Source organism: Desmodus rotundus, chromosome 1 (assembly GCF_022682495.2).
Source record: "Desmodus rotundus isolate HL8 chromosome 1, HLdesRot8A.1, whole genome shotgun sequence".
Lineage (NCBI taxonomy): Eukaryota > Metazoa > Chordata > Mammalia > Chiroptera > Phyllostomidae > Desmodus > Desmodus rotundus.
In genome coordinates this window covers 121351769-121379262 of record NC_071387.1, presented here as the reverse complement: position 1 = coordinate 121379262, position 27494 = coordinate 121351769, and the positions used below count along the sequence as shown (strand labels likewise).

At 52.2% G+C, this 27494-nt stretch overlaps 2 protein-coding genes and 1 pseudogene across 2 annotated transcripts; 1 reads left to right on the top strand and 2 right to left on the bottom strand.

The window, feature by feature from the left end:
- Nucleotides 1-266: 266 nt before the first annotated feature.
- Nucleotides 267-2051, bottom strand: LOC112314751 (2-acylglycerol O-acyltransferase 2-B-like; annotated as a pseudogene).
- Nucleotides 2052-5239: 3188 nt separating this feature from the next.
- PLOD3 (procollagen-lysine,2-oxoglutarate 5-dioxygenase 3) lies at nucleotides 5240-12820 on the bottom strand. The gene is made up of 19 exons (XM_024571431.4): nucleotides 12257-12820; nucleotides 11783-11874; nucleotides 11502-11638; nucleotides 11231-11394; nucleotides 10978-11090; nucleotides 10743-10806; nucleotides 10184-10281; nucleotides 9800-9901; nucleotides 9501-9626; nucleotides 9193-9314; nucleotides 8808-8912; nucleotides 8569-8694; nucleotides 8167-8308; nucleotides 7975-8088; nucleotides 7715-7783; nucleotides 7104-7208; nucleotides 6432-6578; nucleotides 6046-6171; nucleotides 5240-5687 (listed from the first exon to the last, which is right to left on the bottom strand). Exons 1-19 carry the CDS (start codon nucleotides 12372-12374, stop codon nucleotides 5532-5534), a joined length of 2226 nt encoding a protein of 741 aa, XP_024427199.2. The 5' UTR covers nucleotides 12375-12820; the 3' UTR covers nucleotides 5240-5531.
- Nucleotides 12821-13234: 414 nt separating this feature from the next.
- On the top strand, nucleotides 13235-26089 carry ZNHIT1 (zinc finger HIT-type containing 1). Its single transcript, XM_024571715.3, has 5 exons — nucleotides 13235-13391; nucleotides 23561-23731; nucleotides 24188-24267; nucleotides 24396-24565; nucleotides 24662-26089. The coding sequence occupies exons 1-5, from the start codon at nucleotides 13370-13372 to the stop codon at nucleotides 24681-24683; spliced, it is 465 nt and encodes a 154-aa protein (XP_024427483.1). The 5' UTR covers nucleotides 13235-13369; the 3' UTR covers nucleotides 24684-26089.
- The last annotated feature ends 1405 nt before the right edge of the window (nucleotides 26090-27494 follow it).

The following is a 27494-nucleotide window of genomic DNA, read 5'->3' as shown; positions in this document are numbered from 1 at the left end:
CTGGGAAGACGCGGGAGAGCTCGAGGACTGGGCCCCCGCCGCTGTCTGAGCTCGAGTGCGGCCGAACAGGCCCTGGGCGCGTGCCTGGGATCTGTTTGAAGGTCTCCCGGAGTGTCGAGGCCACCCGGAGCTTCGGCCAGGAGGGGAAGGAGGGGGTAGGACACGGGGGTGGGCCGAGGCGCGCGCGCAAACCTCCCCCGCTGAGCACAAACACACAAACACCAACGGTCTGTTCCCGCCTTTAATTCCCAAACCCCCTTCCCCAGTCACGGAGGGACCGCGTAGCGCCCCTTGTGCTCTTCGGACAGCCCGGCGAGCCTTTCCATGCACAGCGCGTGCGGCGCGTCCACCTGCGCCCCGCTGGGCCGCGGGCGCTGCTGCACCGGGGTTGGGGCCCCTACTGTGAGCGGAATGGGGAGACGGCCGTCGCTGGGACTGCCTCTCCCCTTCCCTCCCGCCCGCAGCGACCGTCGGGAACAGAGGTCCCGGCCCGGCGGTTGTCAAAGGCCAGCCACCGGGGCGAGGCCTGCGCGGCCGACCAGGATTACAGGCCCCCAGCCAGCGACCTTCGTCACCCAGGGCGGGAAGCCTGCAAGGGCTGAGCACCGAGGGGCGGGCGGGCCCTGGCTCACCTACGGTGTAGACCCGCGTGCGGGAGGGCAGGAGGAGGCCCAGGCGGCGGTGGAACAGCGGCAGGGCCACGCTCAGCGCCCGCTGCGGAGCTTCCTGAGCCCTCCGCACCCAGGAGCCCAGTGGGCTCGGGAACTGCTGGAAGAGCTCGTTCTCCCCAAAGGAGAAGACAGGCACCAGAGGGGCCCTGGGGGAGCAGAGGCACACCTGATTCTGGGCCCAGGGGGCACGCTCTTCTCCTCCTTCACAGGGTGGTCCAGGGTGTCCCCTCGGGCCACCGGCGCTTCCTCACCCGTGTTCCAGCGCCAACTTGACAAATAGCTTTTGATTCCGGATCCGCAGACTCAGCGCTCGGGGCTTTGCCTCCAGCACGTCCAGGGGCCCTCCTACGACCAGGCCGCCCCCAGGCCGGGATAACAGATGAGCGGCGCTGGCCTTGGCGGAGGACACCAAACCTGGGGAAAGGCAAAGGCTGGGGAAGTGGGGGTGGGGGGCGGCTGATGCCTGGGTCTTCCAGAAGAGAGGAGAGGGAGGAGGGGCAGGTAGCATTGGGGCCAGGAGCCCCCCCCCCCACGGGAGGAATGCAAGAGGTGACAGCAGGGATTAGGGCTCCAGAGCTCGGGCTCCCCACTCCTCGCCCCTACACGTGATGTAGTCCGGGAAGAGAGGTAGATGAAACCGACAGGGCAGCGTGAGCACTTGCGGCCAGAGGCCGGGGAAGGTGAGTGAGAAGCCCGTGGCCTCTGTGCAGAAGTTGCTGAAGGCTCCAATGACCAGGACACCGTGAGAATTGAAGCCGGAGAGATAGTTGTGGGAGGGACCCAACGTTGCGGTTTCAACCAGCTGGGGGGCAGAAGGTGCACACCCAACCCCGACGACGAGTTTGGACCGTTGGGAATGAGCGTCGGAAGCGTCTATTCTGTATCCCTGACCGCAAACCCGACACCCGGTCCCTGGGGACCCTCACCGAGATGGGGAAGTAGTCCCGGAATGTCTCCAAATGGCCCAGTTGCGGACCCAGGCAGATTGGCAACCTCCTGCCTGCCGGGTGTCCCCGTCTCCACAGAGCCTGGCCAGGGAGAGGACAGCTAGGCCCGGCCTAGCAGTGCAAGGAGCAGCACGGCCAGGTGCACGGGGGCTGGAGAATGGGGAGGGGGTTTCAGGACTCAGGCGTTTAAGCCCCAGGTTTCCTCTTTGACCCCTCTCCTGTCCCGCCTAATTCCTTCACACTCCTTCAAGGACCCCGGAGATCCTGCTCCATCTCCCTCCCTTGTAGCAATGGGGAAGCAGGGCCCCCGGTGTGTGTGAGGCAGGCAGGTGCAGTGCTTCAGGGACTCAGCCAGCGCCGAGAAGGAGAAGACCCACTGCAGGACAGCAAACACTTGGAGACACCCGTGGAAGCAGCTGCAAGAGGCTGGCATTTTGTAGAGGGGAGCTGCTCAGGGGCCACCGTGGGCTCTTAAACACACTCCTTTTGGCCCAACCCATTGGCCTTAACCCCTATCCCTGGTTTCATCCCACTTCTGTCCCCTCTGCTGAGTGGCACACTAGGCTCTGAGGAGCCCCAGCAAGGAAGGGTTAACCATGACCAGAGCTCTTGCAAAGAGCAGGGTGGGGTGGTGGAGTGGGTTTGAGGAAGGTGTTTGGACTTTGTGGCTGCCAGGACCTTCCCCTCTGTGAAGGGCCAGCTAGCAGAGGTCTGGGACAGTGACAGGGTGGGATGGGGGTGGGTGGGGAGGGCTGTTTCCAGAGTGCTGTGTACTGTGAATGGCAGGGTTCTCAACACAAGTGAGAGCCGCTTGAAAACCCCTTAGCCTAGGACTAGGTGCAGAGCCCCTCCAGAAGGAAGGAGTTTGTGGGTAAAGCTTAGGATCAGTGAGCCCTCCGAGGGGCCCACTGCGCAGCGGGCACGCCCTCCAAGTGGGCTGGAGCCAGTCCTCACTATCACCATGGCCCTACGCAACAATGACCAGGGGTCTGTGGGAGCTGGCACCTTCTCCAGGTCAGGAAATGTCCCTTTTTTTTTTTTTTCAATTCCAGGTGCACTTAATGCCAATGTCCCTACTATATCTGAGTCTGGTTGTGATGCTTGCTGTCTCTTCACACTGTGCTTTTCCCTTTTAGCATGTCCTATATATTTTTTTACCTTTTTGGTTAAAGAGTTTATTTATTTACTTTTAGAGAGAGGGAGAGAAACATCAATGTGCTAGACATACATCCACTGGTTGCCTCTTGCACGCCCCCAGCTGGGGACCTGGCCCACAACCCGGGTTTGTGCCCTGACTGGAAATCAAACGGGCGACATTGTGGTTTGGAGGCCGGTGCTCAATCCACTGAGCCACACCAGCCAGAGCCAGTCCTGTATTTGAAAAACATTTTCTTTTTGTTGAAAGCCAGACATAATGTACTAGGTAAAATAGGCCTTTTGTGACGGGTGGGAAGGTGTGAGGAAGGGGAAGCATTCCACAGTCCTACGACCAAGGTCTCGATCGTTGAGTGAGCCTGCGCCCTGGACTGTGTGCTCCCCACGTGCTTCTCAGGGTGGTTAGAGGGGGCTGAGTTGGACACTGCCCTTTCTCTAGGTTTGTCAAGTTCTGATAAAACTCCAACGCGTTAGGCTCCAGTAACATAGCGTCTCCTGAGGCCAGGCCTTGTTAAGGACAGGACGCGCTGGCACAGGGAATGCCGCTACTTTAGGGGAGTCTGACGCACATACCATCAGGGGTCTCTGCCACTGCTCTCCTGCATAAAATATTTTCCCTCCGTCACGGTGATTCCTGATGAAGGTCTCCCCTAAACTGTAAGCAACAAGAGGCGAGTAAGGTGCTCCTCATTGCAGCCCTTGTGATGGGTGCCTGGTGCTGGGAGATGCTTTGTAAGGAAATGCACCCCCTGTAGGAGACAGGATAAGCCAGCTGCCAATGCCCAGGACCAAGTGCTCAGGCTGGCACACCCTTTCTGTCCCACTCTTGTGCACCCCTCCTCATGCAGGACTTTACCAGGAGGTGTTTTCTTCTGTCCCTGCTCAGCCCACTTCCATCTACAGGGCATGAGATGAAGGCGGTGGGGGCCAGGGTGAGATGAACTTCAAAGTCCTGCCAGAGAAGTGCTCATGGTAAGGTGACCCACCCACTCAGGTGACTCACCCCCCACCCCACCAGGAAGGAAGGCTTCTTAGGGAAGTTTTCCCGGGGGTCTAGGCAGGAGGTAGGAAATGTCCTGGGACAGGTGAACAGGCCTTCTTGGTTTTTAAAAGGCTTTTTCTGCAAGGGAACAGTTGGGAGATAAATTCAGGAAGGTAGGCTGGTTGGTACAAGGTTGGGAAAGACCAAGCTGAAGGGGCAGACACTGCCAGCGGTCCTCCCAGGTCCTGGGTGGAGGGGTCTTGGCAAGAGCTTGACAGTCCCCTAGAGTCTGGAGGCAAGACTTGCTCTCAGGAGGTCCTATCTTTTGGGGGCAGTGGGGTGTGGTTCCCAACATTTTATTTGGGACATTGAAATTTGAATGTCATATCATTTCCACCTGTTGCAAAATGTGATTCTTTTGTTTCTTTTCAACCATTTAAAATGTAAATACTTTAGGCCCTGGCTGATGTGGCTCAGTGGATTGAGTGCCAGCCTGCAAATCAAGGGGTCGCAGGTTCAAATCCCAGTCAGGGCACATGCTTGGGTTGCGGGCTGGGTCCCCAGTAGAGGGTGCGTGAGAGGCAACCACACATTGATGTTTCTCTCCTCTTTCTTCCTCCCTTCCCTGAAAATAAATAAATAAATAAATGATCTTAAAAAAAAGTAGAAGTGTAAACACTTTCGACTCTGGCCAGTGTGGCTCAATTGGTTGGGCGTCGTTCATCAAAGCAAAAGGTCACCTGTTCAATTCCAGGTCAGGGGGCATGCCTGGATTGTGGGTTGGGTCTCAGGTCGCCCCAGGTTACCTGTGAGAGGCAGCTGATCGGGGTTTCCCTCTCACATTGATGTTTCTCTCCCTCTCTTCCCCTCTAAGAATAAATAAAATCTTTGAACAATAATAAATAAAAGCGTAAATACTTTTGTTACTTCACACGTTGTGAGAAGGTCTCTCTTCCAAGGCTACTTCACATTCCTCTTCCAGGAAGTTTTCCTTGGAATGACCCACGAGGGCGTTCCCTTGCCTGACACCCCACAATGAAAAGCTTAGGTCCCTGCAGCGGCAGCTAAGGCCCCGGCCTGCCTTCCCTCATAGGACACATGCCTCCAAGGGGCCTTCCTTCTCTCAGCACTGTCCCTGAAGCCCAGCTCAGGGATATGCGACCCCACCCTTAATGTAAAGAAGTGCCATCAAGTGAAGGGAGAATCGGGGGGGAAGTGTGTGGGGGCTGGGTGGGCGGTGACTTCCAACTGACCCTGACAGTGAAGTCTTTTCGGTTTGGCCCTTCTAAGGTAATTCCCCAGCTCAGTCGATAAAGGGCAGTGAGGAATGGGATCCAGGGAAGCTTCCAGGTTCCCACACATTGTGCTTCTGCCTTCTCTTCTCGGTTCGTTTTCTTTGGAGTAACTCCAGTCTCTCTCTACTCTGGATGGTAGGAGGGGACAAGGTCAACAGGTAGGTGAAAGACAATAAATGGACTCAAGAGTTACAAATCCTCCTTTATTGGGAGTGAGGCTAAGAAACAATAAGTTATCACGCGGGGAACCTCCCCAGAAACTCTTTCTCCATGAACCCTCGGGGACTGAGGGGAGGCTAAGGGGGCTCCAGGAGCTTCCTGAGACAGCTGTGTGTTGTGGGAGACAGACAGCGAGGTGAGACATTCGGTCCCAGACACACCGGACGCACACTCAGTGAGCGAGGAGCCAGAAAGACGCCCTCCGAGGAGTAGGGCACAGGAAGGCACGATGGTGGGAGAGGTCTGGCAGAGTGGTTGAGCGTCAGGGGTCCACAAAGGACACCATGATGTAGCGAGTGCCCCTCGTGGTGGGCAGCCCCTCATGGTAGTGGGTCAGACGGCCAGGGTGCAGGAGCCCCCAGCCCTTCCGTGGGGCCGAGATCACACAGTCATAGCGCAGGAAGCGGCAGCCACCTCCCTGGGAAGGGGACAGAAGGGGACAGTGAGAAGACATGGGGCTGGGGGCAGATAGATAGATACAAGGACATAAGAGGCAGATCAGAAAGATAAGGGAGGGGGAAGGCAGGGGACCTGGGGTGTCAGCAGACGGGGAGACATAGGAGGAAGGAGGAGGCAGCCAGCCTAGAAGTGATCCAGGAGAGGGTACCAGGAAAGCAACTGGGGAATGTGCAGAGGGCAGGCTGAGGGCGGGGAGGGTGACTGAGGGTCGTGTGCAGGGCTGTAAGAGGGCAGACGCAGGGTCCCAGGGGGAGAGAGAGAGTGTGTGTGTAGGGACCCTGGTGGTGCCCTGAAACAGGAAGACACTAGGGGCTCACCTCATAATCCAGGCCCTTGTGGTTAAGGGCGACATTGAGAGTAAAGGTGGATGAATCATGATGTGGCCGGAGAGAGGGCTGTTCATCTGGCCGGTAGCGGACCACAAAGTTCATCACTGCCCGGGTCTGGGGGGACATGAGAAAGGAGGCTGGAGGGATGACCCTCAGGTTGAGGGGCCCTTTTAAGGAGGTGACAGCCCCTGTCCGTGGAGTGGGAGTGGCTGCAGGGGCCGCGCAGGCTCCCTCCAGGGAGGCTCTCCTGTAATATTTCTTTCCATGGGGCCCCAAATGCTACAGGGGCTGGAAGGGTGCTGCGTGGAAACTTCCAGTTTGGACTGGGGTGTGGGAAGTCTGAAGGGGCAAGGGTGGCAGGAGTGGCAGCCCACCTTGGTGTGGTAGCCCGGGAATAGCTTCTCGGTCATGGGCCCCACGTATGTCCTCAGCAGCTGCAGCCACTGGTCCTCATAGCCCACCTGCTTCATGTGGATGTCCACAGTAGGCACGTTCTCGTAGCCTCCAGCCAGCCTGGAGTCCTGTGCACAGTGGGCACTGAGTCCCCGACAGCAGTGCCCGCCCCTGTCCCGTGCCCCGCTCCTCTTGCTCCCAGGCCTTAAAGCCCGTGTTCCCTCATCTGGAACAGCCTTAACCGCTTCTTAGCTTGACTCGCTCTGTCTCTTCAAGTCTCAGCTAAGATGTCACCTCTTCTGAGAAGCCCCTTGGTCCCCCACATGGTGTCTGGGCCAAGGGCCCCTCCTTTGGCTCCCACAGTACCTGGGCTGCTGCTGCTAATGACAGCCGCAGGTAAGAGGGCAGAGTGTGGCCTGCACAACTTACCAGCGCATCCGCACAGCCTAGGTCCATGGCTGGCACCCAGCGTGCTTGCCCAGTAAGGATTTCTTGAACGAATAAATGAATGCAGTTGTGACCCTTATGGGCCCTCTCCTCCTTGGGGACTCTTCTCTGTCCCCACTCTCTTGGTACTACTTTTCCTCCATCAGACAGACCCAGCACCTCGCTCCTCCTAGAAGGCCCCCCCACCCCGCCCCAGTCCCTCTCACCTCATGCCGGCCTCCTGACCACTGGCCGTAGTGTTCCATCTCCTCCACCAGCTCATCACACATTTGGTCCGACAGCAGAGGGAACCAGTACACATCTGGGCACGGCTGAGAACAGCCAGGGAAGAATAACAGGGCTGGGAGACACTCAGGGAGGGGGCAGGCAGCCAATGAAGGACGGGGAAAGCAGGGAGCAGAAAGGGAAGCTGGGAGATAAGAGAAGCTAGGGGAATGGGGGTCTGAGCGTGGGGATGGGCCATGGCAAGGGCTCGGCCAGGAGAGGCTGGGCTGGACACAGAGGGAGCAGCACGGAGAACGTGGCACAAATGTCAGGAGAGTCCTGGGCCGCAGATTCTGGGACTGTGCTTTTCAGACTTGTTTACAAAAATGGCATTTTGCCTGCGATGCCAATATACCCAGCAGACAAGAGAGGCTCACTGACTAATGCTGGAGCGGGGGGCTGAAAGCCTATCTGATCGGCCTTTGCCTTCATCTTGCCCAAGCAGAAAACCCTAAGGCACCCTGGGGAAGTCAGTTTGGAAACCGCTAATCCAGGCAGCGGACCCACGGGGGGACAGCCATTGGGACGGTCAGGAATCCCGAGTAGGGCTTACCTGTTCCACGAGTCCCTCCCCTTCAAGGGCCCGGCTGTAGTTCTTGTGAATGTACTGCTCCTTCCAGTCCTGGGGGGGAGGCAGGGGAGCACACCTCGATGTGTGTCCTTTTAGCTTCATCTGGCCCCACCCAGGACGCCCCAGCACCTGGACGGCCCCTCCCTGGGCAGCAGCAGGTCCTGGGAGGGTGCGCATGCCCACGTGCACCCTCTTGCAGTGAAGGGCACTCACATTCTTTGAGCAAGGGGCCCACTACTCACTAGGGGGTTGTCAAAGATCTGCCAGAGGTCGGGATGCAGGTGGTCTGTGTCGTAACGCGAAGTGGCCAGGAGTCGGCCAAACTCGTGCTGATTGCTGAGGTGGAGGAAGATGCCCTGGAGTGGAGAGAGGATGTGAGAAGGAGACGCAAGGTCTCAGCACCTCCCAGCACCCCAGCATTGGGTCCTGCTCACCTTCTCCCGCAGGCTCTTACAGAAGGCCATGTCTGGGTCAGTGTCGCTGCCCGAAAACACCTCCCTCTGGGGCAGCTCTGTCCTTAGTGTCTCCCCTCGGATCACATATGCCTGGGAAATGTAGGGCACATTCCACACGCCCCTGGAGGCAACCCACACTAGGGTCAGCAAGGTGGGTGGCTCCCACAATTCTGCCCTGTTCAGCCTTGGAGCCCCTCCCCTCAGGGCACCCCACTCTCTGAGCCAGGAGGCCCTCTCACTTCCTTTGTCAAGCACTGCTGGCTTAAACCCTCTCGTGTCCCGCTCCACAGTCAGTCCCTACCCCAGAGCCACACCAGATCCCTGAGACTGTTCAGGCCCAGGTGGGGGGAGGAGAGGGGCTGCAGCCCTGGCAGAACTCACACTCGCTTCCGCTGCACCAACTCCACGTAGTCCTCAGAGCGGGCGTAGTACTCATCGGGGCTCAGGGCTCCCCAGAAGTTGGACCACAGCTTCCCGTGGCGGGACAGCATGGGGGCTATGACCTTCCTATGAACAGGGGGAGGTGAGGACTGGGCAGACGAGAGTCCCATGTCCAGGGAAGGAGCTGGGGGCTTCTGGGGGACTACTTGGGGGACCTTTGGCTGAGCCAGGAAAGCAACCTGTTCTCTTCAATGAGGATGCGCAGGGCCTGCAGGTTGGTAATGACGGCATCAGCGTCCAGGCTGAAGTAGAATTCACACTCGGGGTCCTGCCGACAGCTGTCCCTGGTGGGGACAGACCGACAGACAAAGGAACTGAAATTGAAGCAGGTGGGGGAAGGAAGGGACTGCAGAGTGGGTGAAACTCCCCTCTCTGGAACCCTCAGGTTGTATAGTCTGTGAAAGAGAGGCAAGGGAAGGGCAGCATGCTGGGCGGACAGCACCGTGTGGGCCATGGAAAAGCTGGATGGTGGATGGAGAGGGAAGGGTGGCGCAGTGGGTGGCAGCCTCACCCCCTCCCACCCCTTCCCCCCCTACCAGTCTTCCCTGCCCAGGTTTCACTCACATGGCCATGTCCCTGGCCTCGCCTGGGGTCAGGGCCTCCTCTGGCCCCACCAGTTTCACTGCTGAGAAGTGGTCCTGGAGCTGAGGCCAGGAGTCTGCAATGTGGGGCTCGTGGTATACCTCCTGGAGACGGGAGGAAATGGGAGAAGGTGCTGAGAGGGCAGAAAAGATGACATCTGAGGGGTGTGATGGAGAGGAAAGGGGGTGAGTGAACAGGGTGGAGGAAGCAATCTGGAGTGGGGGGCAGGAGTCCGTCTGGGCAGGTCCCTCAGGAGGGCCCGCACGGGAGAGGCTGTCAGGGTGTCTTACATTATTATGCAGGAAAAGGGTGATCCTGTCGGGGGGATAGTCCAGGAGCATCAGCCGTTGCAGGAAGCGGGGCAGGAATGGGGTAGGTTGTTCCACAAACACAGCCAGAAGCACCCGGGGGGGAGGCTGGAAGATACATGGCAGGGCTCAGAGGAAAGCCCAGAACCCCCACCTGGGCTGTCTTCTACCACCCACCTGGCCAGGTTTGCGGGTTCTGGAGCTCTGCCCCCCACTGCTGTTCAGCATGCTCTCCCTGGATCCCCCACTTCAGTGTGCTCTCCTGCCCTACCACTCCTCACCTGCCCCCCCGGGAGTATCCTCCGGTCCCGGTCACAGAATCCACAGCCTCCCCCAGGAGTCCAGCCATTGGGGACATAGTTTCCCAGGTAATTCAGCTGGAGCTGTGGGGAGAGACAGAAAGAGAGGCTGAGACAGAGGAGTCCGGGACCAGACATGAGGTAGATCAGGTAGACAGACAGGAACAAGGAAGTGGGGGAGCACTTAGAGCCTCTCCTAGCACCTCTGCGGCTGGGGCTGGGGAGGACTGACGGCTCAGAAGGGTTGGAGGTACCTCGGGGCTAGGATGAGGTCTGGGCCAGGGACAGAGGTTGTGGGGCCAAGCTTGGGACAGGGTAAGGGGCTGGGACCAGGTGTGGGGCTGAGGGTGTGAGTCATCAGGGCACCTTGGTGGGACCATTCCCATGCACCACAACAGGAAGCGTGTCATAGGCCACATTCCGTATACGCACACGATTCCGATCAAACTTTAAAACCACCTCATCTGGGGAAAAAAGGTCAGGATTTAGACTTCCTTTCTCTTGAAGCTGCCGAGCAGCAGGTGCTTCTAAATATGAGGGAATCCAGCTTCTCTGATAACCTCCTGGGGAGCTCCTCCACTTACTACTGGTGTGACCTGGGCAAGCCACCAGCCCCTCAGAGAGGCAGTCTCCTCATTTGTAAGAGGTAGACAACCACAGACCCCAGCCCCGCTTTGTAGGATTGCTGTGTTAATGAAATTACAGAAGTAAAGACCCTGGCCCAGGGCCTTGACACAGTATTTTCATAGATGTTAGTATGACGGCCACTGCTTTTATTATTGTTAGCAACTGTCCAAGCTTATCAGCCATTCGGATGTTTACTAAAGGTGAGTTGAAGACCACCTCAGTTCCACCAGGAGCTCCTCCCTAATTCAGGACCCCAGCAGCCTCTCTTATCTCCCCTTTTGATTGCCTTTCTGCTCACCTAATGCCCCATTGAGGTTCTGAAAGATCCGTGATTTATGATCCAGATTCAGGCTGAGTTTCTCCTGGATGGGATGAAATGGGGCCATTAATTCAAGAATGGGTGGGACATCATCTCTCACTCTTTTCTCTTTACATCTTCCCCCAAACCCCTTTACTCCTTCCGTCCCCTTCAGCCTGAGGTCTGTCATGCCCACAGGGCTCCAAGCGGTCACCCCTCCTCTGTCTCTCCCTACCCTCAGCCCCGGGTCCAGGTAGAGTCGAGTGTAGAACAGCTGGTCATCATCATCGTCCTTGTACTTCCACTGGCGGACAATTTGGTGGATGGTAGGAGCAAAGCCAATGAATCCTGTGGGGGGAGGGGAGGTGCTGACTCAAAGACTCCCTTGGTCCCATGAACCTGTCCTCACTCCCTCTCTGGCTCCTAGGCACCTGGAACTCCAGACCCCACACTCTTAGCCCCTCTGCTTCAGGCACTCTGCCACTCACCACCAGAGTTGAGGAAGCGCTTCCCTGTGCCCACCTCAGGGTACTGCTCTGCCAGCCCCCACTCAGGCCAGCAGAAGCTCTCGGCAGAGAACAGCAGGCGGCTGCCACTCTGAACGAACTTCTTCAGCAGCTCTGAGGGGCTGCCAGCCAAAATCACATCATAGCTGGCAAGGAAGAGCAGGATGAACAGACAGCCACTAGGAATCTCAGTATCCTCACCTCCTTCCTCTTGTTTGCCCCACCCATTTCTCCCCATCCCCAGCCCCTTTACCTGTCCACAAACAAGATGACCATATCCTCCTGGTCTGCATATTTCTCCATTTCCTTCTTTAGCCATCTGACCTTCTGTCCTCCACCAACAGTTCGGGCCACATCACCCCCCCGCCACTCCTCTCCCAGGCCCAGGGTCTGTGGGGGAGATCCACCATGCCAGGGAAGGATTCAGCTGGCCAGGCTCACCGTGGGGCCCCAGGCATCCAGCCCTCTGCCCACTCCTCCAGCTGGAAGCCACCTACCCCCACCTCCTAGCGCCCACAAGGGCATGCCTCTCACCCGCACTGTGTAGTTGAAGAACTCCGCTGATTGCAGGAAACGCCGGTAGCCCTCGGTCTTGGCTGTGGCCACCGTGATCACCAGCAACTTCTCTGTCACCAGTTGGGAATTGGCAGTCGGGACCCACTCACCCAGCTCACTGCCCCACGTGCTCCACTCACCTCAGGCCCCCTTCCCCCCTTCAAACTCTGCTAAAGTCCCTCGCTTCTTTTTTCCCATTCCCTCTTAAAATCTTCCCCCTGAGAAACTTCGACCCCAGTGAGAGCTATGGGAGTGACACCAGGGAATTCGGGCTCAGTTAAAGGGGGAGGATGGAAACCTTAGATCAGGGTCCGGAGCGCGAGGTTCTGTCCCAAGAAGAACGCTGGGCAGGGGAGAGACAGAACCCGCCCCCCACAACCCCCGACTTCCCTCAAGCCCCAGCCGGCAGACACAGCAGCCCGGAGCTCACTGGGCACTCCCTGGGGGTTTCACCTGGGTTGACTGGGTGGCCACCCCGGGGACGGTCCAAGGCCGAGGCCGCGGCCTCAGGAGGTGGCGGTAGCAGCAGCAGCAGCAGCAGGAGCCGGAGTCCCAGGCCCCAGGAGGCCATCACGGGGAGCTGGCCGAGATCGCACACAGACCGGCGCCGGGCTCCGGCTGCCTGCCCGGATCCCAACTACCCAGCGGGGCGGCTCTAGAAAGGCAATCGGGGCTGCCGTGCGACCCGGGAGGAGCAGGGTTGGGGCTCCGCCCTGGAAAAAAGGCGTAGCCGGAGGCTACAGAAAACTCTAGATGCCGGTGCCCCAGACAAGGCGAGGATTGTCCCAGGACGCCGGCGCGCGGACTGCGCGGTGCTGGCGGAGGGGCCGCGGGGCGAAAGAGGGGTGGGGGCTCGGGCGGGTGAGCACGGGCTGAGGACTTCGGTCGGAGACAGCCCAGCCCACCGCTCACCGGACACTTGAGAAAACTGAAACCCCGAGAGGGGAAGTGACCGCTGCTGGTCCGACGAGACGCGGAGGCGGGTCCTTGCCACAGCCCAGCCCCGTCGGCGGGGCAGAAGACTGAGCGAGGCTGAGAGAGCGCGCGGAGCGGGAACGAGTGGAGGCGGAGCGAGCGGAAGGGAGGGAGAATGCCGGAGAGTCTGAAGCTCCAGGGGAGCGAGGGGTTGAAATATCTGCAGAGCGTCATCAGCGACCTCTCGGATTGCCCACTCAAGCCTTCCCACAATCTCTGGGAGTCCCTCCTGTCATCTCTATTGCCTAGAGAGAAGCTCCAGGGGCTACCTTTCTGATAATGGCATCAAAGAAGGACCAAAGGAGAAGGACGTTTCTGGGATAGACCACTGGCACCACATCTTTAAAACGACCCATTTCAGGGTTCCCACAAAATACAAAACTACACTGAGGCCGGAAGTACATTTGCCCCTATAAAATATGGCCGAAAGCTTGCTCGTCTCCAAGGTAACATCACGTAATTAATCTGAGCATTGGAATTATTTTGCGCACGCGCAAAAACACACGTTACCGGAAGTTACCGGGGCCCTTACCAAAGTGGATGGTTTAGCACGCGCGCGCGGTAGGCTCTTCCGTCCCCTGTGTTGTGGAAATGGTGGAGAAGAAAACTTCGGGTATGTGAGTCCCTCTGGGGTTGGCTCCTTGCCTCCTCTCAATCCGAACCTGGCCTAACATTTTCTCACCCAATTATTAGTCTCAAAATTTTTCCCCGGCCCTCAGGTCCTGGCATCCGGGCACCTCCCAAACCATCCATTTACATTTTATTTATTTTATGCCTGCTCAAAGCTGGCGCTGAGAATGGAAAAAGCAAAAAAGATCATTGTTTTCCTGGAAGTGGCTGTTTGGGTGGGGAACAGACAAGCAGACCTACCACTGTATTTCATACGCGCTATGGCAGAGGGATGCACTGCGCCTGGGCCCCCTGGAAGGTAGGGGGCGGTGAATGAAGGCTTGCAGGGGGAAATAACGCTTAGGTCTTGAAAGTCGAGTTAGGTTTCGCTCTTTGCGGGCGCGCAGGGACTCATTCCCGGCAGCGGGAACTACTCTTACAAAGGCATGAAAGCAAGAAAAAGCATGTCGTTTAAGAAGCCAAGTTCACAGTTCCAGGCTTACGGAGGAGTAATAAGGGAGGCTGGAGGGCTAGGGAAAGACTCACTTGAAAGGCATTATATGAACTGTGGAAAAATTTGAATTCTGAGAGCAGTGGAGACCCATCAGCTTTTAAGCCAGGGGAGTGACCGAAACAAATTTATCTTTTAGAAAGGAGTTCTAGCTTCAGTGAAGAGGATGAATTGGAGGGACTACGGCAGCGCTGTCCAGTAGAACTTCTGGGATGATGAGAATGCTCTTAACCAGCACTGTTCATCATGGCAGCCGTTAGCTACAAGTGGCTGTTGAGCACTTGTAATATGGCTAGTGCAATCGTGGAACTGAATTTTAAATTTTATTTCATCTTAATCTACATCTAAATTTATTTTCTTATTTTTAAAATATATTTTATTGATTATGCTTCTACAGTTGTCCCAGTTTTTCTCCCTTTGCCCCCCTCCACCTGGTACCCCCATTCCCCCCAGCAGTCCCCCCCTTAATTCATGCCCGTGGGTCATGCATATAAGTTCTTTGGCTATTCCATTAACTATACAGTTCTTAACATCGCCTCTCTATTTTGTATCTGCTATTTTGTGCTTCTTAATCCCTGCACTTTCCCCCTCATTTTCCCCCTTTCCCCTCCCAACTGATAACCATCCAAATGATTTCCATATCTATGATTCTGTTCCTGTTCTGCTTGTTTGCTTAGTTTGTTATTTGGATTCAGTTATTATAGTTGTGAATTTATTGCCATTTTAATGTTCATCATTTTGATCATCTTTTTCTTATATAATTCCTGTTAGCATTTCACATAATAATGGTTTGGTGAGGATGAACTTCTTTAGTTTTACATTGTCTAGGAAGTGCTTTATCTGCCTTTCAATTCTAAATGATAGCTTTGCTGGATTACAACCTAGAGTAATCTAGGTTGTAGGTCTTTGCTTTTTCATCACTTTGAATAATTCTTGCCAGTCCCTTCTAGCCTGCAAAGTTTCTTTTGAGAAATCAGCTGACAGTCTTATGGGAACTCCTTTGTAGGTAACTATCTGCTTTTCCCTTGCTGCTTTTAAGATTCTCTCTTTATCTTTAACCTCTGGCATTTTAATTATGATGTGACTTGGTGTGGGCCTCTTTGTATCCATCTTCTTTGGACTCTCTGTGCTTCCTGGACTTGTATGTCAATTTCCTTCACCAAGTTAGGAAAACTTTCTTTCAGTATTTTTTGCAAATAAGTTTTCGATTTCTTGCTCTTCTGCTTCTCCTTCTGGCATCCCAATGAGTCGGATGTTGGTATGTTTAAAGATGTCCCAGAAGTTCCTAAGTCTGTCCTTGTTTTGAATTCTTTTTTCTTCCTACTGTTCTGATTGAATGCTTTTTCCTTCCTTGTATTCCAAATTGTTGATTTGATTCTTGGGTTCATCCCCTCCACTGTTGGTTCCCTGTATATTTTTCTTTATTTCACTTAATGCAACCTTCATTTCTGCCTGGGACTTTTTTATGCTGCTGAAGTACCCAGTAAGTTCCTGAAGCCTCCTGATAACCAGTGTTTTGAACTCTGCATCTAATAGGTTGCTTATCTCCATTTCATTTAGTTATTCTTCTGGAGTTTTGTTCTGCTCTTTCATTTGGGCCATAGTTCTTGGTCTCCATATTTTGGCATCCTCCCTGTGTTTGTTTCTGTGTATTAGGTAGAGCTGCTTTGACTCCCTGTATTACTAGTGTGGCCTATTGTAGAAAAGTGCACGTGTTAAGTTGTGTGGGGCAGAGTAACCCATGTCACAACTCTGTTGCTCTGTGTGGGGGAGAGCTTGGAGAGGGGACAATGCCGCTCTCTGCCTGGCCTCTCAAGTTTTGCCTGGGAGGAAGCTGTCTCCTGGCACTTGCTCTGTTGCCAGTTACTTCACCCGCTCCCGGTGTGCCACTGGTGCCCTTCAAGCTGTTGCCTTGGTGCTGAATCCCAGAGGGGGTGGGTCTGAGTGAGTCCTAAGTCCGTTGTGGACCTTTTAAGAGCCTTTTAAGAGGAGTCTCTTGAGAACCCGCAGTTTCTCTGGCGTGCCAACCCCCACTGGGTTTCATAGCCAGAAGTTATGGGGATTTATCTTCCTGTCACTGGAACCCTGGTTGGATAGTATGGTCTGGGGCTGGGATCTCTTGCTCCCAAGGTATCACTCCTGATTTCTATCCATGACACGTGGATGTGGGACCACTAGTTCCCCTCTCCACTCTTCTCCATGGCTCTGAGCCTCTCTGCCATCTCCCTACCTCCCCTCTTCATACCCATCTGGATGAATGAGGCTTCTTTAAATCCTTGGTTGTTAGACTTCCACACAGCTCAATTTCCTGACAATTCTGGGTGATATTTGTTTTGTAGTTCAGTAGTATTTTTTACTATAGTTGTGTGAAGAAGGGGAGGCATGTTTACCTATGCCTCCATCATGACCAGAAGTCTACATTTAAATTTAAATAACCACATATAACTAGTGGTTACTTTATTATATAGTACAGGTCTAGAGCCTGGTAGGCCAGTTAGGAAGCTATTGAATAGTCCAAATTAAAAAAAAAGATGAGGGCTGGGACACCTCTAGATTGACTTGTAATAATCCCAGTCATGTCACTCCTTTATTAAAACCCATCACTGGATTTCTATCGCCTTCCCCATAAAATCCCCAAATCTAAATTCCTATGGATACTTAAAAGAAATGATTTTGAATGGTCTGCCTGACTTCATCCCCCACCCCCCATACACACACACTTTATATGCCAGCCATACCGAACTTCTTTCAGTTTATTGAAGGTACTTAAGTCTCCCATCCAAGCCTCTTCTCATTCTGGTACCAAGGTCTGAGACACCCTCCCCTTACCTCCAACCAGGTTTACTTCTATTCATCAGTTTGGCCTCAACTTGGACTTACTTTCCCCTGGAAAGTCTTTCTGACTACCCCAAGTCCAGGCTCGTTTCTGTCATGTGCTCTGTAGCACTTTGCACTTCCCTATATTAGCATATGCTATGGTTTACCATTCTTGTTTGATCGTTTGTATTCCCCAATAGCCTGTAGGCTTTGGTTGTGTTCCAAGAGCCTAGCGTACAACCTGGCCCTTGGAAGGGAGGCAGTATAATGTAGTGATCAAGACCATGATTTTTTTCTTTTAAATTGTATTTTATTGATTATGCTGTTACAGTTGTCCCAATTTTCCCCCTTTACCTCTCCCCCAGTACCCCCTGCTCCCTTAGTCAATCCCCACTCCTTTGCCCATAGGTCATGCATATAATTTCTTTGGCTACTCCATTTCCTATACTGTACTTTACATTTCCATGGCTATTTTGTGATTACCGATTTGTACTTCTTAATCCCCTTACCTCTTCCCCCATTTCCCCACACCCTCCTCCCACCTGACAACCATCAAAATGTTCTCTGTATCCATGATTCTGTCTCTGTTTTTCTTGTTTGCTTAGTTTGGTTTTTAGATTCAATTGTTGATAGACACATATTTATTGCCATTTTATTGTTCATAGTTTTGATCTTTTGCTTAAATAAGTCCCTTTAACTTTTCATATAATAATGGTGTGGTGATGATGAATTCCTTTAGTTTTTTCTTGTCTGGGAAGCACTTTATTTGCCCTTTGATTCTAAATGATAACTTTGCAGGCAGAAGCAATCTTTGCTGTAGGTACCTGCTTTTCATGACTTTGAATATTTCTTGCCATTCCCTTCCAGCCCCCAAAGTTTCTTTTGAGAAATCAGTTGACAGTCTTATGGGAATTCCCCTGTTAGTAACTATCTGCTTTACTCTTGTTGCTTTTAAGATTCTCTCTTTATCTTTAACTTTGGCATTTTAATTATGATGTGTCTTGGAGTGGGTCTCTTTGAGTGCATCTTGTGTAGGAATCTCTGTGCTTCCTTCACTAAATTAGGAAAGTTTTCTTTCATTATTTTTTCAAATAGATTTCCAATTTCTTGTTCTTTCTCTTCTTTTTCTGGCATCCCTATGCTGCGAATGTTGGACCGCTTGAAGTTGCCCTAGACTTCAAGGCTCCTTACACTATCCTCCTTTTTCTTGTTCTTTTTCTTCTCGTTGTTCGGATTGGTTGTTTTTTGTGTCTTATGTTCCATATCATTGCTTTGATTCTCTGCTTCATCTATTTGACTGTTGATTCCCTGTAAATTGTTCTTTATTTCCATCATTTCTGCCTTTATATCCTTCATTTCTGCCTGGATCTTTTTTATGCTGTTGAGACACTCACTAAGTCCCTTGAGCATCCTTGTAACCAGTGTTTTGAATTGTGCATCTGATAAATCGCTCATCTCCATTTTGTTTAGTCTTTTTCTGGAGTTTTGATCTGTTCTTTCATTGGGGCCATGTTTTTTTGTCTCTTCATTTTGGCAGCCTTCCTGTGTTTGTTTCTATATTAGGTAGAGCTGCTATGACTCTCTATCTTGGTAGCATGGCCTATTGTAGTATGTGTCCTGAAGGGTCCAGTGACACAGCCAGTCCTATCACCCAAGCTGGGTACTCAAGGTGCGCCCTCTGTGCGGGCTGAGTACACCCTCCTCTTGTAGTTGAGCCTTGATTGCTGTTGGCAGGTCAGTGGGAGGGATTTACCCAGGTCAGTCAGCTGCAAGGACTGGCTCTGACCACTGACTACCAACCTTAGCCCTCCGTGGAGGATCAGCTGTACAGGGGCTGGGTAGTGGTATTCTGACATGGTCTGTAGCTGTTTACTGGGTGAGCATGCTCTGGTGTTTCCTGGGTGGTGCAGGCCAGGGTCAGCCACCACCTGTGTTCCACCCAGAGCCACCCTGCATGAGCTACAAAGCAATCTGCAGGTGGCTGCTACTTGTGCTGGGTTTGGAGATCCAGGTGAAGCAAAACTGTGATCCAAAGCTAGCTGCTGCTAGTGCTGGGCCTGGTGCTGCTTAGCCAGAGGTATGGGGGCTGGGGGCTTGCCGAATTCCGCTGTTGCTTGTTTGAGAAGATTTAGGAAGATGTGAAGCCTAAACCAAGAGCAGCCATTCATATGGAAAAGCCACTATTAACAGCGTGGGTGGGGCAGGGCCTCAGGGATTCTCCAGGGCAGAACAAACTGTGTGAGCCAGAATGATGGAGTCTCAGATATGGCCCCTGCCTGCCAGCTCTGTGGCTCCATGTGGGGAGGGCTCAGAAAAGGAACAATGGCCCTGCCCACTCTTCTGTCCAGGAGAAAGCTCTTCTCCAGCTGTCACCCTGATGCCGGACACTGCATGGCACCCTGCATGCCACTGGTGCCCCCCAAGCTGCCACCCTGGTGCTGGAGCTCAGACAGGGTGAATCTGAGTAAGTCTTTATGCAGACCCTTTAAGAGGTACTGCTTGGGACTAAGCAGTTCTTTTCACTGAATCAAACCTCACTGGTTTTTATAGCCAGAAGTTATGGGGGTTTATCTTCCTGGCACTGCAACCCTGGGCTGGGGGCCCTGGTGTGGGGCTGTAACCTTGCTCCAGATATATCTCTCCCAAATTTGTATCCACCACATGTGGATGTGGGCCAGCCCACTCTATGTATCCGCGTCTCCTGCCAGTCTGGACAGATGTGTTTCTTTACTTCCATAGTTGTCGGACTTCCATTCAACTTGATTTCTGACAGTTCTGAGTGATGGTTGTTCTGTAGTTTAGTTGTAATTTTGATGTTGGTTGTGTGAAGAGGCAAGCCATGTTTACCTCCACTTCTCTCTTGACTGGAAGTCCTCACAAGTATGTTTTTCGGTGCTTGGCAGTTTGGGGTTGAATTCTGACCCAGCCATTTACTAGTTGCAAACTTCAGTAAGCTGGGGATGATAATGAAACCTGTTTCACAGGGTTGTTGTAAGGGTTAAAGGATTGCATTTATGCAGAGCTGAGTGTAGTGCCTGACTCATAGTACATGCCCAGTAAGTGTTAGCAACTGGCATTGATGCTATTGTTATGGTTACAGGTACTCAGTAAATATTTAATGAATAAAGAGATATTTTGTGTAGAATTATCAGAACCTAGTGAGCAGTTGATATGGTAATGAAGAAAGGTTTAAAATATCCTAGGTTTTCTGGTTTGGATGTCTCTGTAGATGGTTCCATTTATTTTTTTTTATTATTTTTATTTTTTGATATATTTATTGATTATGCTATTACAGTTGTCCCATTACCCCCCCCACTCCACTCCATCCTGCCCACCCCCCTCCCTCCCACATTCCCCCCCCATAGTTCATGTCCATGGGTCATACTTATAAGTTCTTTGGCTTCTACATTTCCTACACTATTTTTACCTTCCCCCTGTCTATTTTCCACCTATCATCTATGCTACTTATTCTCTGTACCTTTACCCCCCTCTCCCCCTCCCACTCCCTTATTGACAACCCTCATGTTCTAGTTGTTTGCCTAGTTTGCTCTCGTTTTTGTTTTATGTGTGGTCGTTAATAACCGTGAGTTTGCTGTCATTTTTACTGTTCCTATTTTTGATCTTCTTTTTCTTAGGTAACTCCCTTTAACATTTCATATAGTAAGGGCTTGGTGATGATGAACTTCTTTAACTTGACCTTATCTGAGAAGCACTTTATCTTCCCTTCCATTCTAAATGATAGCTTTGCTGGATACAGTAATCTTGGATGTAGGTCCTTGAGTTTAATCTTGGGTAATGTAATTATGATGTGCCTTGGTGTGTTCCTCCTTGGGTCCAGCTTCTTTGGGACTCTCTGAGCTTCCTGGACTTCCCGGAAGTCTATTTCCTTTGCCAGATCGGGGAAGTTCTCCATTATTTGTTCAAATAAGTTTTCAATTTTTTGTTCTTCCTCTTCTCCTTCTGGCACCCCTATAATTCGGATGTTGGAACGTTTCAAGGTGTCCTGGAGGTTCCTAAGCCTCTCCTCATTTTTCCAAATTCTTGTTTCTTCATTCTTTTCTGGTTGGATGTTTGTTTCTTCCTTCTGGTCCATACCGTTGATTTGAGTCCCAGTTTCCTTCTCATCACTATTGGTTCCCTGTACATTTTCCTTTGTTTCTCTTAGCATAGGCTTCATTTTTTCATCTGTTTTTCGAACAGATTCAACCAAGTCTGTGAGCATATTGATAACCAGTGCTTTGAACTGTGCATCCAATAGGTTGGCTATCTCTTCCTCGCTTAGTTGTATTTTTTCTGGAGCTTTGAAGTGTTCTGTAATTTGGGGCATTTTTTTGTTTGTCTTGGCGCATCTGTTACTTTAAGGGGCGGGGCCTTAGGTGTTCACCGGGGCGGGGTAATGCTGGTCGCTGCGCTGTGACGCTGTACGTGGGGGAGGGGCCGAGTGGGAGCAATGGCGCCCTCCTCACTCTCCTCCGGATTTCAATCTTTCACTCCGATACCCACAATCAAACTGGGCCACTCTGGTGCTGGTTCCCGAGTAAGTGGGCCTGTGCACACTCTAGGCCCCTGTGGGTCTCTCCAACAACCTCTCCTGTGAGGCTGGGAGTCTCTCCTACTGCCGCCCCAACCCCCAGGAGCGCTTTCAGTCAGAGGTTTGAGGCTTTATTTCCCCGAGCTGGAGCCCTGGGTTGCACGGTCCGCTTCGCTGCCCGCCGTTCGTCCGGTTTATCTGTGGGCGAATGTGGTGCCGCAGGGTGCTACCCGCCACTCTGCCTGCCCCGCTCTCCGCCACTCTGAGTCTGGCCCTCTAGATTTATCTGTGCAAATGTGGGGCCGCAGGGTCTGCTAGTGCTCGGACTGCCTGCGCCATTTGTCCCACACTCCGCCAGTCTCGGTCCCGCCACAGCCACACGAGTCCTCTCCACCCCGGTGCCTGTCTTCGCCCCTCCTACCAGTCTGGATGAATGTTTATTTTCTATTTCCTTGGTGCCAGTCCCCCTTGCTGTTTGATTCTCTGTCAGTTCTGGTTGTGCGAGGAGGCGCAGTGTGTCTACCTATGCCGCCATCTTGGTTCCTCCCGGTTCCATTTATTTAAAGTCTGCAGGAAGAGAATCAGACTTGGGTGGGAAGATTTTTAATTTTGAGTTGCAGTGTCAATGAGGTTAGCAGGTAATTTCCTGCAGCCAGTTGAATAGTCTGTTTTGGAGCTCAGGAGAAGGTTCTGGATGGAGAGAATCACTTTTGGACTCATTTACTTGTGGGTGAGAGGATTAGATGTGTGTTTGGATTAGAAATCTCAGGAAGAGTTTATAGACTGAGAAAGAGAACAGGGACAACCATCTCCTTAGAGGCAAGAGAGAGAAGACAAGGTTAGAAAGAGAACCATAGCCAGAGATGGGGAAGGAACACCTGGAGTTCATATCAAAGAAGCAGACAAAGGGACTCTTTCAACCTGAGTGAGATGGTCAACATGGTCTCAGGGTGTACAGAATTCAAGTATAATACACCCTGGGCTTGGCTCAAGGAGGTCACCAGCATTCTGAGTTTGAGTGGTTACCATAAAAAACAGTCCGTTACTGGGGGTTGAGAGATGGACGGGAGGTGAGGAAATGAAACATCACGTGGACCACTCTGTCAAAGAAGAATAGATATGAAGTTGAGTAGACAGAGAGTTTAGTAGGTTTTTCCTGGAAGGAAAAGTGTCAGTTGAGGAGGAGAGATCAGAGATGCGAGAGGGAGGGGAGGACTCGATTGGAGGTGAAAGGTTGGGGTTAGCAGTGGGATTTAATGTGTGTGGGGGTTGGGTGTCCATGCAATTATGATTGAGGGTGGGCTAAAAGACAAGTGTCTCTATGTGTCAGTGGCCCATTTCCTTTGAGGTAGGAAATGAGATTGCTGAGCATGAAGGCCAAGTGCATTAAGGTCTCAGTGGAGACTGTAAGCCTTGAGTGTACACTGGTCTCATCAGCGTGGTTCTGTGATTTCTGCCCTCAGTGAGAAGTCTCCAGGAGGCATTTCATTGGTTAGGTCTGGGATTGGGAGGAAAGGCTGGGGCCAAAGGGATAGAAAACAGGGCTGAGTGACTGAAATAGCAATCTTAACGGGGAATGAAGCAAACCAGAGGGGCTGATAAACAGTCCCCTCTTACCCACATCAAAAAAGTTCCAAGACTCCCAATGGTGCTTGAAATTTGCAGAGAGTACTGGACCCTGTACATATTATGTTTTTTCCCTGTACATACATATATTTTATGGCTTCTCTTTGGCATATCTTTGGTATGACTGCTCTTGTGTTTTGAGTTCATTATTAAGTAAAATAAGGATTACTTGAGCACAAGAACTGTGACACCATGACAGCTGATCTCGTTAAGTGAGATGGCTACTTAGTGGTTACGAGTAGTGTGTACAGCCTGGGTACTTGAACAGAGGGTTGACTCACGTCCCAGGCAGGGTGGAGTGGGTTGGGAGGAGATTTCATCCAGGCTCCTGTTCGGAGTGGCCCTGGATGCTGTGACTCTCATGTGGTACTAGAGCTTCTTACACCCACACCTACTCAGAACAGCACACAGTTTAAAACTTATGAATTTTTAATTTCAATATCCATGTAATGTTTTCAGATCACGGTTGACTGCAGGTACCTGAAACTTTAGCAAGTAAAATGCAGATAAGGGGGAACTACTGTATTGGTACAAGATACAGGGGCCAAGGGCTTGGTGACTAGGATGAGATCAGAGAACTGTGGCTCCACACCCCATGGACATCATCCACACACGCCCAGAGCCAGGGTCACCCCAGCTTCTCTCTTCTCTATGCCCCCCATAACTCTCCTGGCTCTGCCCCATCTAGTTCGCTCCCAGGACCCTGGACAGCGGCGGGTACTGGACAGGGCTGCTCGGCAGCGCCGCATCAACAGGCAGCTTGAGGCCTTGGAGAATGACAACTTCCAGGATGATCCCCATGCAGGACTCCCCCAGCTTGGCAAGAGACTGCCTCAGTTTGATGATGATGCAGACACCGGTGAGGCTGGTGGGGCTGGGGGCACAAGGCTGAAGGAAGGGGAAAGCGTTTGCCTAGATTAGGGTTGTGGAAAGACATCACACAGCGGAAGATGACCCAGGAGCCCCTCTGGCTCTGCCAGGGGCTCGCTCCTGTGACTTTGAGCTAGTTGCTCTCCCCATTCTGTGCCTCAGTGTCTTCTTGTGTATGTAGAATAAAGAAGATGGAGCAGATGCGCTCGAAAATCCCTTCCAGCTCTGATATAATAAAGTCTTAGATTTAGGGAGTGTAGAGATGAAGGAAGGCTGGGATTAGAGATGTTGGGGGAAGGAAAAAGGATGGTAGACAGAGACCTACCTAGAGCCCAGGTAAGTATGTGGGCAGGGAATGGACATGGGAGCATTATGAATGATGGGGCAGAGAAAGATGGTGTCTTTCTTGGAAGGTGCCAAGTAACTCATTGCTCTTGATCTCTAGGAAAGAAAAAGAAGAAAACTCGAGGTGATCATTTTAAACTTCGCTTCCGAAAAAATTTCCAGGCCTTGCTGGAGGAGCAGGTGAGAAAGGAGCTGGCAGGGAGGAACCCACAGGGAAGGGCTGCGCCTACCGAGATGCTTGTCCCTGGTGGGTGCTTGCTGTGTGGGTAGGCAGAGAAGTTGTGGAGCCTGCCCCCTTTTATCTGCAGAACCTGAGTGTGGCCGAGGGCCCCAACTACCTGACAGCTTGTGCAGGACCCCCGTCCCGGCCCCAGCGCCCCTTCTGTGCTGTTTGCGGCTTCCCCTCTCCATACACCTGCGTCAGCTGTGGCGCCCGGTACTGCACTGTGCGCTGTCTGGGCACTCATCAGGAGACCAGGTGAGCTGGGAATGTCCCCCAGGTCCACACCCTCTTCCTCCTATACCCCACAGCCTCCCAGACCCTCTCCTCGTCCTGGTTTTCCTCTGCCTTCAGGTGCTTGAAGTGGACTGTGTGACCCTGGGTGTCCCTGGAGAGGAAGCCCTCCATGCATCATTACCCTGGCCTTGGAGAGGACATCAAAAGGAAAGGTGCTCCCCTGGACCAAGAGAACTGCTCACTCACCCAACCCCCAGGGAAGACCAGGGACGTGGTCTTACTCCCAGGGACATGGCAGGGAAGTGGGCCAGCCCTCAGGGTACTGTCTATTAAAAGGTCTCGTGTGAGAAGGCACCTGCCTTTTGGTCACATGGTGCTTTGAGGATGAGGGTGATTGGTCATGTCTTTCTCCTACTCACTGCTCTGTGTCTTTTTCTCCTTTTTCTGTCAATCACCCCTCCCACTGTCTGCCCCATAGGTCCCTGACTGCAAGACTTGTCCCATTCTCCTACCACTCCCATGTCTCTGTCTTCCTTGACTGCTTCTTTTTTTTTTTTTTTTTCTTTTTCTCCATATTTGCAGTCTCATCTTTTAGTACTTTTTTTTTTTGGAACTTCTAATTGGCTTTCTTTTTCTTTTTTAAAAAAATGTTTATTGTTATTCAATTACAGTTGTATGCCTTTTCTCACTATCCCTCCACCCCACTTGACTGCTTCTTTATGTGACTTTTTTGGTTATTGATTTAGTTCATTTGTTTTTCCTTTTAGTTTCTTTAGTCCCTCTGCGTGTCTTTTGAATACAGTGAGGCCCCACGAAAGGCCAGCCTAATGGAAGAGTTGTCCTGCGGACGCTCATGCCAACAGGGACTGTGGTATGTGCAGTTATTAGCAGAGGAAACCCAGAAGTTCCTGGGCGGCGTGGAGAACTCATGGCGTAGAGGCTCCTGTTCTGGGCAGCCCTGGACGCTGTAACTCTGGTGTGTAACTCTGGCTTCTCACACCACACCTAACGTCCTTGGACTTGCTGTCCTAGCTGCCCAGCACCCTGTTGGAGCACAGCCAAGCAGGTGCTTAGGAAGTATTTGTTGAACGTACGAGCTCAACAAGATATTAATGCAATCCAGCAAAGCCAGTGTTAGGCACCTTCTTAGGTTCTTCTCCCCATTTTGGGGGACTTCTTGGGGTTGGCCCAGATATTCCTGGTGTCTTCCTGAAGAACTGCTTGCTCTTTCTCTGGAGACTTGCAGTTGGGAAAGTGGCGTTGGTGACAGCTTTGTGTTGAGTGGTGGTGAGAATGGGGTTTACAGACAGTCTCAAGTGTGGTGGTTTTAAAAGATGACTGAAGGCCCTGGCTAGTGTGGCACAGTGGATTGAGAGCTGGCCTGCAAACTAAAGGGTCGCTGGTTCGATTCCCAGTCAGAGCACATGCCTGAGTTGGAGTCCAGATCCCCAGTAGGGGGTGTGCAAGAGACAGCCACACATTGATGTTTCTCTCCCTCCCTTCCCCTCTCTCTAAAAATAAATAAAATCTTAAAAGATGGCTGTACATTTTTTGACTATTCTTCCATTGAAGGTGAGGTCTTTGTCCCCTGTCTCTAGGATCTAGGTAGGCTTAGGACTGCTTCAACCAGTTGAGTGGCAGAAGTGAAACCATGTGACATTAGAGGCTAGGTGGTCAAAGGCAGTGCAGCTTCTGCCTTGTCCCTGGGACACTTGCTTTTGGAGCCCCCAGCTGCCATGCTCAGAGTAAGAAATCCATGCTCTGAGGAAGCCCAGGCTACAGGGAGAGGCCACGAGCAGGTGCTCCCGGGGATATGTCCAGGTGGCCAAGCCTTTAAGCCATCCCAGCCCAGACTCCTATCATGGGAGTGAAGATGTGATGATTTTGGCCCTAAGGCACCAAGGTCAACCTCAGCCATTCGAGTTCCTAGCTCTGTCCTCAGCATGGTGCAGACACATTTTGTTGTTATCAAGTATCACACAGGTTCTGATTCGTGTAAGATTTGTCTGTTCAATGACACACTCAGTCTTCCCCAACCGACCTTGATAAGACCAAGCCAGACCCCAGGGGCCTTCCCTTACTCTGATGCTGATTGTCTCCACAAATCACCCATTCACATTTTCTAGGAAGGATCTCCAGACCCCCATTTAAAACCACAGCTCCTCAAGAAAAGCCTTGAACTACTTTTGCCAGCTTCCTGTATACTAGTGGAGACTTTGTCCCCTCTTTGGGAGACACCTGGGCCTTTGGGAAACCTACACTATACCAAAGGCTTCTAGAGGCTGGGGCCAGTGTTATGTGATGGAGCACCAGAGAGGGTAATGGTAGGCTCTGGAAGGCTGGAGACTTGCGGGGCTCACAGCGAAAGACCTCAGTGAGCACTGAATTTAATTGATGTGAATTAGTTTGGAGAGCCAGGAATTCTGGGCAGCAGGCCAATTGTGTCTTCAGTTTGGGACAAATCTTGGTCTTACTACTCACTAATTGTGTAGCTTGGATAGGCCACTGTACCTGTCATTCCCTGTGGTCACTGTGAGGATTAAATGGGGTGGTGCACCTGTCCCAGTGTCTGGAAAGTACTCGGTGAATGATAGCTGTTGGCCTCACTGCCCAGGACCTAATAATCCAGTTCATTGTGGAGCTTTTTCCCAGCGAGTTCCCTCAAAAACTGGAGGATTCCTTGGAGTAGCCCCAGCGCCTTGCCCGTTATATGGTAACTAGCTGTTGACATTTCTTTTTGCTTCAAGCTTGTGATTTTTTACAGGCAGGGGTCATGTCGCAGTGCTGTAACTTGGAGAAAAGAAGAATGTGTTAAGAGGGGTGTGTCCATAGCCCTTTAGAGCCATGTGACCATGATTGATGGACAAAGAAGTCAATAATTACTCTGGTGATCATACTAAGTCACATATTTAAATGCTCAAATGTGAGACCTGGCTAAGGCTAGTTTTCC